Here is an 18,268-nt window from a genome sequence, read left to right on the forward strand (position 1 = left end):
CAAGTAAGACACAGAGATCATGTCTGCGCTCTAGAATATATTATAAATTATACCATGCATCCATTAACAAAATATACAAAGCCAACAGAGATATCTCTATCTTAAGCCTGAGCATACATTGTCTAAATCCTAGTAAAAAGTAACCTAAGGAAAACAGCATTTCACACTTCACATTTCAATCTGCAGTGAAGTGTTCCTCAAACAGTTTAGTGTTTTGTTAATTTATGTAACACATGAACATTCTAAGTATGAAGGTACACACTGAAAGAACACGTGTCCTGCTGGGCCTCCCAGATCAGAGCAGATGACCTCACCCTGTGGGAAACGTCACGGGCTGCTGCCCTCCCTCCTCCTCGTTCTAGAGCAGGCATAAGCCAAAAGGTACTCAGAGCAGAACGACTAGGCTGAGCTGGGGAAAAACACAGTGGCTTCAAGTTACAGAAAGATCTTTACCTGGTCCACAGCAGACAGCTGTACTGGTGTACAGAGATGGGAAACACTGCAAAATAGTTCTACTGTATTTCAAAATAAACATTTAAGAGTATATCTTCCACAATCTATAAAAATAGGTTTAAAACAAAAATGGTATGATACATTTTCTTCAATTATTTTAATGGTATCTTATCTCTAAGGGTATTAATGTCTTTTTAAAAATTACTACTACTGATCGCCTGGTCAGTCACAATACTTACACTGCTTCAGCTACATCGTGACAAAACAGGAACACCTTAGTTTGAAGCAGCAGTAATATAAAATATTTTAGGATCAATGGTCTCTTACTGCAGCAAGGAAAAAAGTTTGCTTTAAAGTAAGAACGTAGCCAACACTGCTGTCACCTTCAGAGGGACTGGACTCTGAAAAATTATCTATGGATACACCACTGCACAGCAGTGTATGTTGCTCGTTTCTCGTGATTCTTCAAAATCAAATCTCTCTCAGCACATTCAGAAGGGAATTCTTAGATTTCCAAATTAAATATGGGCATCTAAAGCAAAATCTTGAGGAAAAATTAATCCTACAGATGTGTCTATCTAAACACAGCAGCTAGAACCATCACAGGAGACTGTACACTTAAAACTGCTTAAATTAATCCATTTGTCAAACTATAACGTAAGTCACGCAATCCCTACCTCAAGCACTCTTCCCATTCCTAAGCATTACCAGAATTTGTACTCCAATTCGGGTCTGGGTTTCTACACATTCTTCAATTCTTCTATGTGGTATTAACAGAGTAAGAGGTTTGCACTACAGTGATAACTGGTAAGTGGTCAAATGTTTAACATTGTTACAAAGAGCCTGTAAAGATTCTTAGTCCCTTCCTACCCTTAAACTCCATTTTTAACAAGGTATTTTATGTAGGCTATATTTTCCTGTTAGATGTTTTGCACTATTGTTACTAGAGCTGGTTCAATCGCTGACGGTAAATTCACTCTCCTGCTTCATTCAGCTACAAGAAACAATGACTCTCCGGTTATTCATCAGTTTAATGCCTGGTGACACTTTCAGGCTTTTCAAGAGTTGTTTCATGGTTCAAGATGGCTTTTGTGTATGAACAACCTTTTTCTTCCAAGAATAATTTGTAAGGTTTTAGTCTGTTATGTTACTATCATGCATTGGACAAATCAGTTACTAAATTATATCAGAAGAAACAACTTGCTAGTTTTAGGCATCTCTTGTAAATTAGGCAAGACAACAGTTTACAGCAGCATTTTACATTGGTTCCTATTCCAAAACTTGTTAAAAGTCAAGAAAACAAGTTTCCAGCTGCCTTAAAAAAAAAACAAAAAAAAAACCACCTTACATGCAATAAAAGGGGAAGTTCTCATCTGGGCAGAAATTTAAGTGATTCTACAGGATTCCCTGACAGAAGGATTCAGTATGAAATTAGAGACTTAAAGGCTCCTCATTTAACAGTGAGGTCCAAATAACAGTTGAAATTCTGGTCTCCAACTCATAAGATGCTGTGACAATCACTGTTTGACATTTCCATGAGGAAAAAAAAGTCAAAAGCTCAAAGAAAAGCCAAAGTTTTAGTCACACCCCCAAACAGAAGCAGCTGAGGAGCAGCCTGCTACTGCTGCAGTGTTCAGCGGGGACAAATCCTCCCCTCCACCAGGAAGGTTCAGCACCTGCTGCTGTACCAGTCACTGTTACTGATCTGAAGCAACTCAGTTACCACTTGAACCATGTTATTGTTGTGTTTCTTCAGCAGCCGCAGGTTTAACTGCCTGTCACAGAATCCCATCTCACACAGACTGGATAGAAGAGTGGCAGTGTGCTCCTCTGTCGCGGCAGGCTGCTGAAAACAGAAGGCAGTAAGATAAGCCATGAAAAGATGAACTTTCTGCCACATGAAGCAGTGGTCCTGCATTAAACTGGAATACAGTTGAGGCGCAGAAGCCCCTTTGTCCACAATTAAGCTGTTTATGTTCACTTTCAGTGGTGAATTACTACTCCTATATGACACCAAGACATGCCATGGATTTCCCCATCCGCTGGTCAAGCAGCATCCCTCAAAGCATGCCATCAGACTTAACATTTCACTGTGCCATGAAGCCCTATGCAGAGTACTGATACATTTAAAAAAAACATACACCTACAATTTCAGGTTGACGTTCTATGAAACTCATAGCACACAAGACAGACATGTACCTGTTCTATAATGGGTGGTCCAGCAAACAATGCTTTGTAGGCAGAAGCGGCAACCGACAAAGCTCCTTTAACCAGTTCTCCTGCAATGCTGCTTCCTTGAGGGTATCTGCAGAGAAGTCAGGTATTACTTCAAGGTCAATAAAGCCACATGTTTGCTCCACATGAAATGCAAGTCTCTCCCCGTTGATGGGCCAACTGAGATTTAGTTTTTGTGGAGACAACTACCTTTGACCCTTTTTCAGCAGCTGAGCTATGTAGGAAGCTCATGCCTTCTTTCTTGACTAAATTGTGGTTGTATGCTCAGGTGCGTTAGTCTGCCTTCCATAACGTAACCTTTTATCAAGGATTAAGTATTCTCGCTCAGAAGAGTGCATCTATACATGAAAGCTATGCACTGTGACATATCCATTCAGGTCAGAGTAACTTCTGTTTACCAATTCTGAAGTCACTTAATATTCTGCTCTATGTTTTGTCTCATTCCTCCAGTCTCAGTATCTTAAGATGCTTAAACTTTGCAGCTAAATTACACAATCCCTATTTTAAGAATCCTGAGATTTTCCAGAAAAAAAAAAAAAAAAAAAAACCCACAGAATTTAAAGATTCAGTTTGAGCTCCTCATACACTTTTGCTTGCCAAGTCTTCATCCTTCATATTCAGGTCTAAAGAGAAACCGAGATCTTATGAAAATGTAGCATTATATAATTCAGCATGTGTTTCCTTTAAGACAGGCCTTTCTCCAAAACTGACTACATCAAATCTGTAAACCAGTGCTTTTTCCTAGGTGCCCAATTCAGCAGTTCTCAGTTTAAAACAGTATTTGTGAAGTCACTGCTTCAGCTTCATTACCTTGGGTATTCTGAGCACTTCTGTTTACTACTTAGAAATCCAGAAGATCCTGGTCTGTGACTGTCTTCACCACTGGGTTCTGGAAGAGGAAGAAAAAATTATCAACATGTCCAGTTAATGAGAGCTGAAGAAATGCTACACGTACATAAATGGAAATGAATGGGGTTCAGTCCAAAATGAATACTTTCAAGTTTAGTTATCCAGACACAAACTAGGTATATAGGATTCTCACTGTAGTCAAAAGAATTTCAGAAGTCATCTGGCCAATTAGTCAGTGGGTGTTTCCTCTAACACGGGATGAACTGCTGTCTGAGCTCCCAGTGACTGTCACAGCTTAAGTACATAGCTCATTCATTCCAGAGCAAGGCAATTTTCCAGATGTCTACAAATACTTCTGAGTACTCTCCTACCATTTCTTAAGAGCCAACTGGCTCTTAAAAGCCAATTATTTCTTTATTCAAATCATCTGTGTAGTAAAATTTCAACACCTAGAGAAAAAAACAATCACTACTTGGTATGCTTCTTCTCTCCTCAAGGACAAGACATCAAATCCAATACTAGGCACAAGGAGTAGGCAATAGCAACAGGATGCACCCTTCATCAAGCACTGTCCATACCTTCTCTTGTATGATTATGAGGCCTAGAAGAAACATTCTCTGAAGCAGATAGGCTTGGTTCTTGGAAGACACCATTCTGAAGAGATGCAAGATTCCTGAGAACATAAGGCAAAAAAACAAATTGCTTTTACTACTTTCATTCTGCACGTACGCATGTAGGTATGTCATGAACAATAGACAAAAGGAAAAACTTCGCACGCTCCCCTCCTTCCCACTCTCGTACTCACCTCATCAGTGAGTACAGGTTTTAGGAAAAGTTGCAGGATTTAGGAAGTTTGCTCCAGTACATGACAAAACTTTTGTTGCAACAACCTCAGTGTGGGCACTGAGCCTGGGCCAACACCCTGCAGACTACAGCAACGCCAACACAACCCTTTTGTTCCTGCCCAACAAGCGTACCTTTGCGTCTGGGGCGAGGTGTCCGCAGCCTCTGGGGTCAGTGGCACCACAGCCAGTGTTTGTGAGGTTGTCAGAGTATCACTGACACGCTGAATCTCTGACTGGCTTCCCCCTTTCGGATTCTCTGTCCCTGTTTCAGGTTCTCCTGCCTTCTCCAAGCTGGGCTGAGACAGAGCTGAACTATACATGGACTCCCCTAAAGGACGGCTGGTGTCAAAGCACTCCGGGAGGATAATGATATAATCCTCTGATGAAGCAGAGGCTTGGCTTTGAACATCATCTTTATCATCATCTTCCTCATCAGAATTGCCGGTATCACTACAGGGACTTGCTCTCTCAGACAGGGCAAGGTCCCCTAATGGGAAAAAAAGTGAAGTATTAACAATTGTCTATTTTGTATGGATAACTGCAGACAGTATGGTCCCAGATACGAGACAAGCCTTCAGGAACAACTGTAAACCTCTGCTGCTGGTATTAATGGTACCATTTCCTTTGTCTGGTGGGGGAGGATGGGGGTGTGGTGTGAAAGAGTAACAGATCTTACTGCTAAGCCTGCGCAGATACTCTGCTGATGTACAGGTGCTGCTTATAACAAACAGGAATAAGAGCTCCACTGAGAATTAGACAGTAGTTTTCAGCTCTTAAGTTACATGCACCAGAAACAGTTCTAAAGTACTGACTTCAACCTACATATACAAAATAGGGAAGCACCCACCATGCTTAACGTATGAGCACTAACCTGAATACCTGATAGGAACCTTTCTGCCTCAATTTCCCTTTTTTAAAGCAGCTGTTAAACTAGCTGCTTGTTCAGAGTACTGACACCAATTTTCTCACATAATGATGATTCTCTTGGTCTAATGAGAATCAATTTCCTAGAAGAGTGTCAGATCTTTTTACATCTGATTTTTTTTTTTCTAGTTTTACTATAGTTTGACCTTAAATTTACATCTGTTTTAACTTACCACAACCATTTTCTGTCATTGCCCCTGACTGATGAATCTTTGCCTCCTTTTTGGAAGTGGAATTAGTTTTTATCCTAGGAGATTCTTCATTTATCATATTGCAACTGAAGGTGTCTTGAAATGTTTGTAAAGAGTCTAATAAAACAATAGTGAAAAACAATTAAAGAGATGCCACCACCTGCAGCGCAGGGCAAATTGTGGCCAAATATCTGACTGCAAAAAATGTAAAGCCAGAGAAGACAGCTAAAGACAGTACTTACTCTGGAGGATTTTCTTTTTCTGTGGGGGCTTATGGTCAGGTGCAGCATCCAGGGTTAGCGAGCGAATTACAGTTTCACAGACAAACTGAGTCCCGCTCATATCTTCTTCCCCCTCCTCTTGGTTCAGTGGATGTTCAGCTTTAACTTTCACTATGCAAGTATCTGCTGGGAAGCATGCTTCCACCATTCCTTTGAAAAAGAAAGGTAACAGATTATTTTAACACCACCACAAGGCAATGCAAGCATAAGAAGAACTCTTAAAGTTAGTCAAGGGTAGTATCAACTCTATCTGTTAATTCTTTTTTAAAATGGAAAGATTTTGGAATTAAATTCAAGTTGAATGTGAAAATGATTGAGAAGTACATGGGCCACATCTGGAGTGTTTGAGTATAATCTAGTCTTATAAAGGACAAATTGTTAATTCTCTCAACAATTCTAGTGGTCAGACAAATCAAGAGAAACGTTTGTATTTCTGAATTCTACTATTAAGCTCCAATCTCTACCATCGGAGAGTAGCACCAGACTACAGGTTTATGAGCCAAAGAATTATTTTTTTTTTCTCCAAAGAAGGGAAAGAGTTAGAATTCTTTTTAGACATCAAATCTGCTGACTGCACAAAAGTGACAATATCCTCCTCCTCCCCTCACCCCCAGGCTCCCCATGACTACTTACCAGGTACTGGTTTAAATCCACTCCCCTCATTCTCCTCCTCTATCTGACCTAAGCCAGGTTTCTCCAACAAGGGGCTATCACGTGGCAAAGGGGACATGCACGGGGTCATGTCTGAAAAACAAGGGTGCTAAGGTAATTGTCACTGAGTGGGAACCTTCCTTCCTCCAGGTGACGACACTTTATCCTTTTTTTAAGGGACACTCTTCCAAGACTGAAAAAACACAGTTATCTTACAAGACAATTAGGTGAAATTAACAACTGGCTTTGTATTACACTGGCACTGGCTGAGCAAAGAAAGTGGCAGCCTTCTTCAATATGTGGAATCTTACGGTCTTGGGGATATGAAGCTGAAAAGAAGCCAAGACAGAAAAACACAAAGGACAGCTCCTTACCAACAGGAGTATTATGTGGCACCCGCTCCAATTCCTGCACAATATTGATGTCCAACAGCTCAAAAGACAGCAAATCCTACAGAAAGAAACACCACAGTTCTCATCAGCAAACCCTGAAATGGAATCCTACAGTGCACTTCCCAGCACCAGAGCCCATTACCTTACAGGTAACTCAACTCTACGTCGTTGATTACTCTGCATGATCTCAGAGGGCCGTTTTCCCATAACGTACATCCACATCACTGAATACAGCACACCAGCCAGGGCAGAAAGAGGCAAAGCCAAGTATTCCCTTGTTAGGGGCCAGAGAAAGACCCAACTCTGCAACTCTTTTGATGTCTAACCCAAGGTGGGGATTGTTTTAATCTCTACCTGAATTTCAGTGCTTTACCTGTGCCGTGAGGAGATCAACAGATGGGATATAAAATTCTCTCTCACTTGGCAGATTTTTGATCTTTAAAGGAATAGCTGGCAGAGGTATTTCAGCCTGCTCCATGATTTCACCCATCAGTTGAGTACCTGCTTCTGTCTTTAAGGAAGCATCCTGCAAAAGCAAAGAAATAATGTCTCGAGAAGCCCCTTAGGCAGGCAACAAATAAAATAACTACAGGAAATGTAAAGCCTGAATTTTGTGCATAAGAACACAAGTAACTTAAGGGATTTAATTCAACTGACTTTAGAGCCAAAAAGACAAGATCCAACACAAAGAGAAATCCTGCAGTGTTTGAGTTCAATCAAAGAACTAGACATAGAGCTGCTGATTGATAACTAATCCCATGCCTGTCAAAAAGAATGCCCATTTTAGAACTTACAAATGCAATGAGTTGTGTATCTTTTCTATTAAAAATAAAAATTAAAGCAAACAACCAAAACAATTCCTTAGAAATCAATAGTTAGGGACACTACACCACTGCACCAAACCATATACACTGCTCCTTCTACTCTCGGCAATTCAGAACTGCCCCAAATACCAGACGAGTTACTTGCCTGTTTGGTGCTGGAAGCTCTGTCCTTCTGACAAGAGTCAGAATCCTTCCAATTGCTTTCTAGATAGTCAGTAGCTGGGGAGGGGTCCACAACAATACTGCACCAGATCCTGGGTCCAAACTGCTCCCCTCTGTGTGACAGTCTCCAGTGAGAGGTGTAAGTTCCTTCTATATTAGGAGCTATAAACTCAACTGAGACAGTTCCTACTTGTCCTGATGGAAGGGATGGCACTAACACATCTTTTTTTTCAGAAGAAGCCAAGGTCAGATTTCCCCACATAAGTTTCAGCTGAAATACACATCAGAAAAAGCACAAATTAACTTCACAAACTTCTCTGCAAACTGTAGGCAGTACGGAGTACTTAAAGTTCCTCTGCTGAAAGGCCTTGTAGATACTAGGCATGAAGAGAGGCTGCTAGTAAACATTCTCACATTAGTCACCTTCACCACAAAAGTAAGAAAATCCCTGTCTTTCACCATGAACGCAGCCACTCACAGAAGAAAGGCTTTTTGGAGTCAGAAAAGCAACACACCTGCTGCAAACAAGGTTGAACTGCAGCATTACAGCAGCACTGGAAGACACGCTCAGTGATGTTAACCTTGACGGCTTTCCTCCTGGAGTCTGCAGTTGTCAAGAGTACCCAGACAGCTTACTGCCCCAGAACTCCCAGCCTGTGAATTCCCAGGCCAAATGAAATCCTAAACAGGTTCCGACAGAATTCAGATTCCTCATGCATGTATGTAACATTTAACAGCAAAGACAAGATACCTTTGTGTCTGAGCTCCATTCCACATTGCCAGTATTCTTCATTCGCCAGTGTTTGATAAACTTTGTTCCTGGTTGCAAGTGAGTCCCATCTGGCAAATTCTCATCCACAAACACTGCACTTAGTGTTGGGACAATTGCTTGGAAGGGTTGACTAGGATTCCTGGGATTGGGGGGAAGAAATAAACAAATACATAAAAAAAAATTTCACCAAAACTGAGGAAGTCATTCAGCTGCTAATTCACTGGCCAAAACCAGCGAAGGACAATTTCCTTCTATCTCTAGAAGTGTTTCAAAATTCTAACATTTTATCTGCTGTTTTCATCTTAAGTCTAAACACCACACAGTAGTGGCTTTCTCTTGCTTAAGGAAAAAAAGAAACACAAAATAAGATTTGCTTATTTTGAAGAGTATTGTTCTAATTACAGAAGTTTAACAGAAAAGTTCACTGTTCTCTTGATTTGACTTAGTCTCACAGCACTTCAGGCTCTGCTATTCTGTTAGAAAACAAAGTCATTACCTTCATGATGTTGAATCAAAAAGAATGTGCTATAGTCTAAGCACTAGTATCTTTTATTTGACCTTACAAGCAAAGGGGCTCAAAACTAGATTTAACCCAAAGCTTTGCTGTTAATTTGGGTACAGAGAGGACTAGTGAAGCAGCCCATATGCATGCCAACTTTAAAAGATTAAAAAAAAAGTTCCTAAATTACATTGGTTTTGTTCCTCTAATAATCCTGTTCAACAAAAGAAAGCAAAGATAGCTCTTTCAAGCTTCCCACAAGTTGAATTGATTAACATTAATTTGACCTTTAAATGCCCTGAATGGAAGGGATGAATAGAAGAACCTAAACCAAAACACGTTTTACACCTGTACATCCATAAAAGCAAAGGGAATGGAAAATGTAAAGTGTTGCCTGCAAAGGCTGCTGTCTAATGATCCTCAGCCTAAGATGACATAAAAAGAAAAAAGAGCACTGAACAAACACACAGAATGTACTTGACTTTATGCAGACACTTAATATATCAGGACGATACACTTTTTTAAAAACTGGCAGTAACATTAATTTACACTGCATGTGCATGCATACGTATACACATAATCCTAGGCATTCCCCTTCCTCCTAAATCTGGATAGATCTGTAAATTCTTGTTAATAACCATCAATTACTTTTCTTCTTCTCCTACTCTCCTCCCAAGTAGAAACACTTCACCTTGCAAATTCCCTTCAGACAAAATTCTCACAGGGTCCAATGACAAACGATACTTTAAATTAGCAATTTCACAACCTTCCTTCTGTTACTTTAACTTGGTCTCATCATGACAGGTCAGACAGCACAATAACAAATGCTCAGCTAACAACATCTCTTACAGGAAGGTATTAGGTTGGAGACTCTCAGATTTCAGAGTAGGTGAGCCACTAGTTTCCAATACATGGACAGAGTTCCACAGATGAATTTTCCTGTGCAATTTCAGCTGCTTTTTGAGCTCTCGGACCTCTGCCTTTCGCTGTTTCTTCTCTGCTCGTAATCTTTGCTTTTCTGCTTTCAGAAATCTTTTGTCCATCTGTTTCTGGAGCCTGCAGAGAGAATAAGCCACCTTGTTACAATACATTAAACTGATCAGAATTTAGTTTTAGCCAACATGGTCTCAGTCTCAAAGGGAACACATTAGGAAACATCTCGTGTCTAGACTGGATCCCTCATGTTTTTAGATTAACATCTTCATGGCTGCTTGCGAAGGTATTTTGAACTGTCTCAGTGAAAGAGCAAACCTACAGGCAGATTAGTATGCTCAAAGTAAATTAGTATGCTCAAAGAAAGAGCAAGGTCTCAACGTTTACTACTCACCTATGACATGAAATTGTCCTTTTTAATTTGTAATTAAAAATGCTGGAAGATTCATGACTTAGGCCATTTAAGCATAGAGCTATTTTTAGCTACTTGCAATAAAGTTTGAGTGTCATTTCTTGTTATCTCTACATCCAAAATAAAGCCTGAACATCAACCTGATATAGATGTTTCCACTTTGCTATGAGGATAACCTTGGCAGGTACTGACAGGTGCCACCATTTACCTAACTTGCTCCAGAGTAGCAGGCAGGGGAGATGAAAACTCTGCAAGGCTGTAATTCTCAGCAATACATAGAACAGGTCTTCGTAGCTTTAACAAGACGTGATTAGGGTCGTGGGCATATGTTCCTGCTTCACACTGCTCACAGATATTGTAGGCTGGACAAAGGCTGCAAAGCAGAAAAGGCAGAAGGTTACTAAAAGGCAGACAAAGAATTAATGCACTGGAAAAATACACTGAAGGATAATTAACCCTTACATTTCTGCAGAGAAACAACTCCCTATCATACCACTATTATAAGCAATGCCCAAGTGAAGCAGAAGCTGGCTCTCACACATCAATATTTGGAGCCACCTGGAATATCTAGATCAGTTATCTCTTCTTGCCAAAACTGCAACACAGTTCCCACTTCCTTCCTGAAGACACACTGCAAAAACCTGATGCTTCCTTTAGCACAAGTAACTAACAATTGTTGCTATAAATGGTAAAACATTATACTGAAATCCAGTGCCAGAAACAGCATCATACTTATGAAAACACAGAGGAAGTCAACTGAAGTATTCGGGGATGCAAAGCAGATTGGTCCTGCAGGAACAGGACTGGTAAAAAAAAAACCAAAACACACAACTGCCACCTCCTGCCAGCAAGAAAAATAAGCACCCAAAGGAAAACTCCTGTTGTCATTCCATTCACTGCTGCTGCCTAGCTCTAAAGTACGTACTTTTTCAGCAGTTGCCTCATTCAATTAAAAACCTTACTTCTGACACTCATAAAAACCTATTTCATATCATTAAACTGACAACAGCGAGATCATTAAAAAATGCATGACCTGCCTTAGTCCCACTGACTGTCAGAACTAAAGGACTACTATAGACTGCTGGTTGTAAGGTTTGCTTTTTTGTTTACTTACCTGAACAAAACATTTTCCTAATTACTTCATGTTACACGCAAAGAGCATTTGAAAATATAGCAAGCGTGATAAACTTCTCTCACTTTAACAATCACGTTTTCTTAAACTAGTACTGATCTTGCTCTTTCACAGGTAAGGTCTAGCCGCCACAGCAGAGAGCACACAGCATGCTACAGAAGCCTACAGCACCAAGACAGCTTCCCAGACTCATTCACAGGCCCTACCTGTTGGGTTCCCCACACTCCCATCTCTCACGATATTCTACCTGCACTGGTAGCGAACTCCAACAATTCGGGTCTGGCAGTTGCAGCAGGAGATCAGCCAGTCGCACTGGTTGCCATTCCCTGACTGGCTCTCTGAAGTTGGAGCTGCTGCTGTAATAGAGCTCTCAGAAAAATCTGGAGGCTGACTCTGATGAACAAGCTTCTCGTGCAGCTTCTGCTCCAGTTTCTCAACAGTTTCCTTAACTATTTGTTCCCTGAACTGTAAAAAAATCAAAGCAGTCATGCATGAGACCCACCTACGCACCTTTAAAAGTTGGATTACACTGTCCCAAGTCTCCCAATCCATAATTCATAAAGCTGTTCAGAATCCACTTCCCATCCCCCTGGCACATTCCAGATGAAATTAAACAAGTATCACAATGCTCAAAGACAATTTGTATTCTAGAAAATACTAGCCCATAATTTTTAACAAAGCAAATTAAAATCATAAATTTGTGCTTACAGTATTGAGGTGGTTCTTCATAAGCCTGCACTAAGGGAAAGAATCTCATCTCCGAGACAATTAACACAACTCCCAGCAGACCCCTCTGGAGGCTCTGTCATTAAGTCATCATTTTGTCCACCAGGGATGTTTGAAATACAACCATTAAGGTCCCCTATTTTTAGTTTGATTAAGAGGTGGCAAAGGATGGGAGATTCTATAGAGAAAAAGCTTAAAGACAAACACATATACTACTGTACACTGTACCTTTTAGAGTTTCACAACTCATTAGCTAATTAATCCTTAGCATTCATACCTAACTGCTTCTCAGTGATGTTTATTAGCTGTTCAAAACAAGCTAACACCCACATTATATCAACCTATAGGTTATACTCAATAGTCTCCAGAAAGTATTTTCTTAAACTGAACAATCAAGAAAAGCAAGGTCATCAAATGTGATACTCCAAATCTCAGGAAACCTTAAGCATTACCCTACTGAGACACTGGTCAAATGAGTCTCTAACAGCAACACTGCTTCATGCTCTCTCCCTCATGAGGGCCCTGAAGTTCCTATGACATCTGAAGTGTGATAAGGATGCTATCATGGCAGCTACTTACACTACGCTCCAACCAATCAAGTGCATAAACCAAGCAATACACTTTTCACAACAAGTAGCTCGTATCAAACTTTTTAAGGTAACACTTACACCATACAGTCATAGTTAGACATCTACTTTCCATTTATCACCTCAAAAGCAAAGTGATTAGGTGCCTAAAAGCCCTTTAAGATCCTGGTCACAAGTACCAAGAGCAACTGTGATCAGATATACACAGTTAGGCACCACAGGTATCCTTTCCACCCAGAGCCTCTTATGCATTAAGAACACTAAAATGCAGAAGAAAATACACTTACCGTCTCCAAGTAGCTAGTAAACCATTCTGGAGGATTTTCATCTGTTCTTCCTGTTCTAGTTGGATTTAACTTTTTTTTTTTTTTGGGGGGGGGGAAGAGAGAAAACAAACCATAAAAATAAGTCACAGACCTTAAGTAAGCAAAGCTGCAAAAAAAACCTCAATAAAACAAGTTTCAAATAGCTGTCATCTCAGACATATTTACAAAATAAAACATTTCCAGTTCTTCAGAAAACAGTAGAAAAGCAATACAAGGAAGCCACTGACATTTTCCTAAAAGGTTTCTGCCTTATTAGAATTTGAGTGTAATTACACATCAAAGCCAAAGAAATCAGGTCAACCTGAAGTTACTAGACGGCAATTAGGGCTTCAGGAGATCATTTGCTTTATCAAAATACTTAAGAACGGTCAACATGAAAGAATCTGTATTTCTAAATGCAGCATCAAAATAACGTCTTGAAGACATTCAAACAACTTTGCAAGCTTCAATGGGTGGAGGTAGCTGAAAATGAAGAGAAACTTCTGAACTCAGAGGTTTTATGTACGAGCAAAGATGACAATCACTCTATAAAGCAAATTACATTTACGAATTCTTTATTTTAATAAATATATAACCCAGCTCTGCATCCTACCTGAATTGTCAACTCCTTTTCATTTTTTAAGTCTTCCTCTAACCCCTGAGCTAGCATGGAGTAGTGCAAAAGAGGTTTCTTCCCATCTTTAAGAAGTGGCAAGTTTTCCGTCACAGTTTTTTCATGTAGTTGCAAAGAACAAGAATACGAAGTTTCTTTCAGAGAAGAGTTTTCTTCATACACATTCATCTGAAGTTGATTTCCTTGTTTAACTGCAATCTAAATAAACAGTACTTACACACACCATATATACTCCACTTACAACCAGCATACAAAATCCTATAAAAATACAGCACTACACTGGAGAAGCTGGAGAAATACTAACACACAAAAAGAAAGACTGAGTGAAATGCCAAAGAACAGTCAGCTGATAACTATTCCAACTCTCTTAAAGGCTACCAATATGCTTATTAAAAAGTTTATTATAAGCAAAAGTATGATCATGCAGATATTCTACAGGAATTTTTCAATCTACAATAAAGCTGTTCACATGAGCCAGTAAACAATAGATATTCTGTTCATGAAGTTACACTAAATGTTAATTTATTATTATTTTCAAATTATCAATTTGAAATTCAGACCATGAGATAAAAGTTCTGAAAGCATTAATATTGTACAACTAAACTTGAAAGGAATGCCATTCTTATTTTGTCTAAGTAAAATTAACTGCTTATAACATAACTAAGCACTGACACTAATTAGAGTTTTCATGTTGTACTGCATAGCAATGTCTCTGTGGCAAGATTTTTAAAGGGACCCCATTAGAGCCCAGTATCTCCAAAGATGAGATTAGTGTTTAAGGTGTGAGAAAGCCGGTCATTTAACCAATGCATGGGCTGCTCTGGGGCCTGAACCACAACTGCCTATTCAACTAGTTCAGACAAATCATGATTAGCCTAGACAGAAAATAACTGTAGCAACACATTCAAGTTAGTGTACAAAGCTAGAAAACTGAGCTATTCTGATTGCCATGGGCCAGGTAATGCTGCATTTTTCCCTCAGCTACACCAATTTTCATTTGAGAAGAATGAATATATTGAAAAAAGTCAAAGAGAGCATTTACCTTCAGAGCTTCTTCATATTCCTCTAAAGAAAAAGGGAAAGAAATGTGAATTTTCCCTGTCTCAAACAACAGATGTAAGTTTAGCACACAGTATTTAGGGACCCTTACATCAAGGAGTGTCTCCCATACCTTCTGCAAAATCTTTTAAAATAGCACTACTGAAAGAAGTTGTATGTACGGTAACAAGCAAATGTGTTCTCACCAACTCGAGACTTAACATTCCATTAATTTAGTCATTTCCAATTTGTTCCTATGGATCAAAAACTCCTTCCTCTGCAAAGAATTTGGTGCCAAATCATATCTAAAACCAAAAAATCAGAAAGCAAGCATTCTCAACTGATTCTCCAGAAACATGAAGAACAGTTGGGGTTTGTTTACTGATTTCACTTCAGTAAAGTAGCAGCTCACCTTTGCTATTCACAGAGACCTGCAAAGAGAAATAACAGTGAGTAATAGCCATGAATATATTTTTGTAATCATCTTAAAGTTAACATGCTTTCATAACTGTACTTCTACTCAGAGTTTTCAAAATACCACTCCTCCAGATATCTGTTATGGCTGCCATGTTTAATCATTAATCAGTGTTGTGGTGTTCTGAGCAGACTGTGTTCTTTATCAGATTTGCACAGCAAGGTCTCCGCCACCCCCCAGCACCCAGAGCAAGCATGGTCTCATTTACTGGAAGTAAACTGGTGCCAGTACCACTGGGTTTGCTATACAAGTACATAGAGGTTGGTTGCTTTTAATGCCTGCATTTCAGATACAAGCTAAGCCTGTCTTCTACAGGTGCTAATTTATTAATTTTGCACATAGAAGTTACTAATACAAGAAGCTATTTCATCACGACAGCATTGCATGATTCTGACCAATGTTTATTAGTATTTGATAAACATCTTTAACAGATGCCTCTATATATTTATGTAGATACATGCTGGAAAATAAGGGGAGAATCTTTCCCTGGAATGTTGCTGGAAGCATCTTGACATTCCCCCCCAAGGGAAAAAAAACCCCAACCAAACACAAAGATCCCCATTCCAGCAATTTAGTAGAGCTAAAACCCAACAAGTGAAACACAGAGTTTGCAAAAGTTATGTTCTGTTTGAGAGCTACATTCTACTCTAAATCTCCAGATAAGCAGAAAGAATATGAGAGGGTGACATTATGCCAAGCAGGAAGTTACTCAACAAGGACAACTAGAAGTAACGAATTTGTTTTCCGAGTCAGTAATCTGCTTGGAGATTACAGCATTTGCATAAAACAAGCAGAGGATTTGAGTACACCAGATCACTGAAGGGAACATATGCTAATGACAAGGGACCTACATTTTTTAAAGGAAGGAGTGTAGATTGAAGAGGCAGGGCTTTACTATGGCTGCAAACACAAATAGTTACAGCTACCTTATTCTCATAAAATTAAAAATAAAAGAGCCCCTGACCAGAGGCATCCCCCTCAGAGCACAGAACTGCTGGTTTCTTCTATGGGGTGGGAAAAAGAAAGACAGTAGCTTCTAAAAAAATATTTTAAACTCAGCATGCTACCTTAAGAGCAAAACCACAAGACTAACAGCTACTTTCTTATCAAAGGAGCAAAAAAAAGTCACCTCTGACCTGCATAACAGACACTTTTGAAGGACCCACTACAAAGTATCAAGTGACAGAAAGGTTCACACCAGTCATCCTGGTAGACCTGTGGGGAGGGTGGGGTGCCAGGTATTTTACCTCATCATTATCCTCATCAATGTATTTGATCTGAATGTTGTCCAGGTCAAAGGAAACTTTAACCTGTAAGAAAAAGAGAACACAAAACAACACAGCACTACTGATGTTTTCAGTTAATCATGATTATTAACGTAGAAAAGGGTTTTAACCCTTCTGCCCCTCCCTTCAATTTCTCAGTTTAAATAAACTGTCTTACAAAGTCCATTCTTCCAGAGCTGAACAACTCTCCACACTGCCTTGCCTCCAACCTCTACTAACCTTCTATAATGAGAAGAAAAAATTAATTTTTTTCATGTTTCACCTTCCCTAGTTAACGTTTACCCCAAAATAAATAATAACAAGAACCCTTTCCATTATAAGAAGACTAACTCAGGGTTAGTGAACTCAGTCATGGTAAACACTGCAATACACAAAGGCTGAAGCCAACAATCACCAAATGCTTTTACATTAAAAAACACCAAGAAAACAGTTCACAAAACCATTTTTCCAAAAACTTATTTGTGTTTTGAGAAATTAGGATTAATTTAACTACTAAAAAGAGCTAAATATCTCATTCTACTACTCACTGGTTGATGCAGTGTACATGTGAACATATAAACCGTTGCAGGGATCATAATTAGGAGAATAAAGCTGAGCAGCTATTTCATATTTTGCATTAATAGGGCAGAACAAGGAGCATCAAATAAGCCATAGATGAAGGCAAGTGCTTCCCTATGTTGAATAACATTCTTTGACGCTCACATGCATTTTTATATCATTTACCTACACAAGCTGCATTTTTCTTGACAGAAACTCTGAAAAACTGACACATTTGAGACACGTTCTGTTTGCCTGGACCTAAAAGAAGAATACTAGCAGTCTCAGAAGACAGCAGATGGCTGGGACTTACATAGCACCAGAGCCCAGTGACATAGCTACATGCATTCTGCAATGACTGTGCCACAGGCAGATTCTTCTAGTGATATGTCCCAAATTAATTTTGCAACTGCAGCAAAAGAATCAACTCAGCTTGTGAAGAAGAAACTGTGGTCTGTATATACATTGGTCCTCTGCATACCATCTATATACCACAGATTGGTCCCCTAAAACTCAAGCTAGAACCAGACATCAGTTTATCCCTTATACACACCAGACGTGTTTAATGATACATTAAAACAGCAAAGACACAGCTTAACTGATACTACCTTAAAAGAGTGATTCACACAACATAGTGCAGACACCCAGTGGTACTACCAAGGTTAGAGAAACATCGTAATAGAACACCACACCTTGAACAAACACACCCTCATTCTCAGACTACTTCAGATTTAAGGACAACACCATGCCTACAGAGCAATCTGCTTCCAGCTTTGATACAGAATTCTGACTAGTTCAGACATTCCCGCACGGTCTACTTGCCACCAAGTATTTTAAGCCTGAACTCACACCTTTTCTAGAAAACTGAAATATGAGTGAAAATGATGCAGTGCAAACTTTGAGTAATTCACAATGCAAGAACCTCCTACAAGGCACAGTAGAATACCTTATATATAAAGCACTGAAAGAAACAAAATACTCTTACAATGCAGCTTTGAGAGTAAACAAAAAAGACAGAACAGTTATTACAGAATAAAGAAAATTAATCATCACAGCTTCATCATAACCAAGAGAATCCTTACTACACAATTTCAACCTCAGCCAAAAGAGGAATTTTCACTAAAT

At 39.4% G+C, this 18,268-nt stretch overlaps 1 protein-coding gene across 1 annotated transcript; it reads right to left on the reverse strand.

Annotated features, from left to right (window-relative positions):
• Window positions 1-17: 17 nt before the first annotated feature.
• NBR1 (NBR1, autophagy cargo receptor) lies at window positions 18-16,631 on the reverse strand. Its single transcript, XM_026864694.1, has 20 exons — window positions 16,568-16,631; window positions 15,258-15,276; window positions 14,850-14,872; window positions 13,787-14,005; window positions 13,156-13,230; window positions 11,803-12,020; window positions 10,632-10,796; window positions 9,928-10,134; window positions 8,559-8,718; window positions 7,791-8,078; window positions 7,195-7,347; window positions 6,804-6,879; window positions 6,412-6,522; window positions 5,740-5,928; window positions 5,480-5,614; window positions 4,515-4,869; window positions 4,116-4,210; window positions 3,499-3,577; window positions 2,653-2,758; window positions 18-2,299 (listed from the first exon to the last, which is right to left on the reverse strand). Exons 4-20 carry the CDS (start codon window positions 13,973-13,975, stop codon window positions 2,123-2,125), a joined length of 2,778 nt encoding a protein of 925 aa, XP_026720495.1. The 5' UTR covers window positions 13,976-14,005; window positions 14,850-14,872; window positions 15,258-15,276; window positions 16,568-16,631; the 3' UTR covers window positions 18-2,122.
• Between the last annotated feature and the right edge of the window lie 1,637 nt (window positions 16,632-18,268).

The sequence above is a fragment of the Athene cunicularia genome, assembly GCF_003259725.1.
Source record: "Athene cunicularia isolate RWA chromosome 27 unlocalized genomic scaffold, athCun1 chr27_part1, whole genome shotgun sequence".
In the NCBI taxonomy this organism is placed as follows: Eukaryota; Metazoa; Chordata; class Aves; order Strigiformes; family Strigidae; genus Athene; species Athene cunicularia.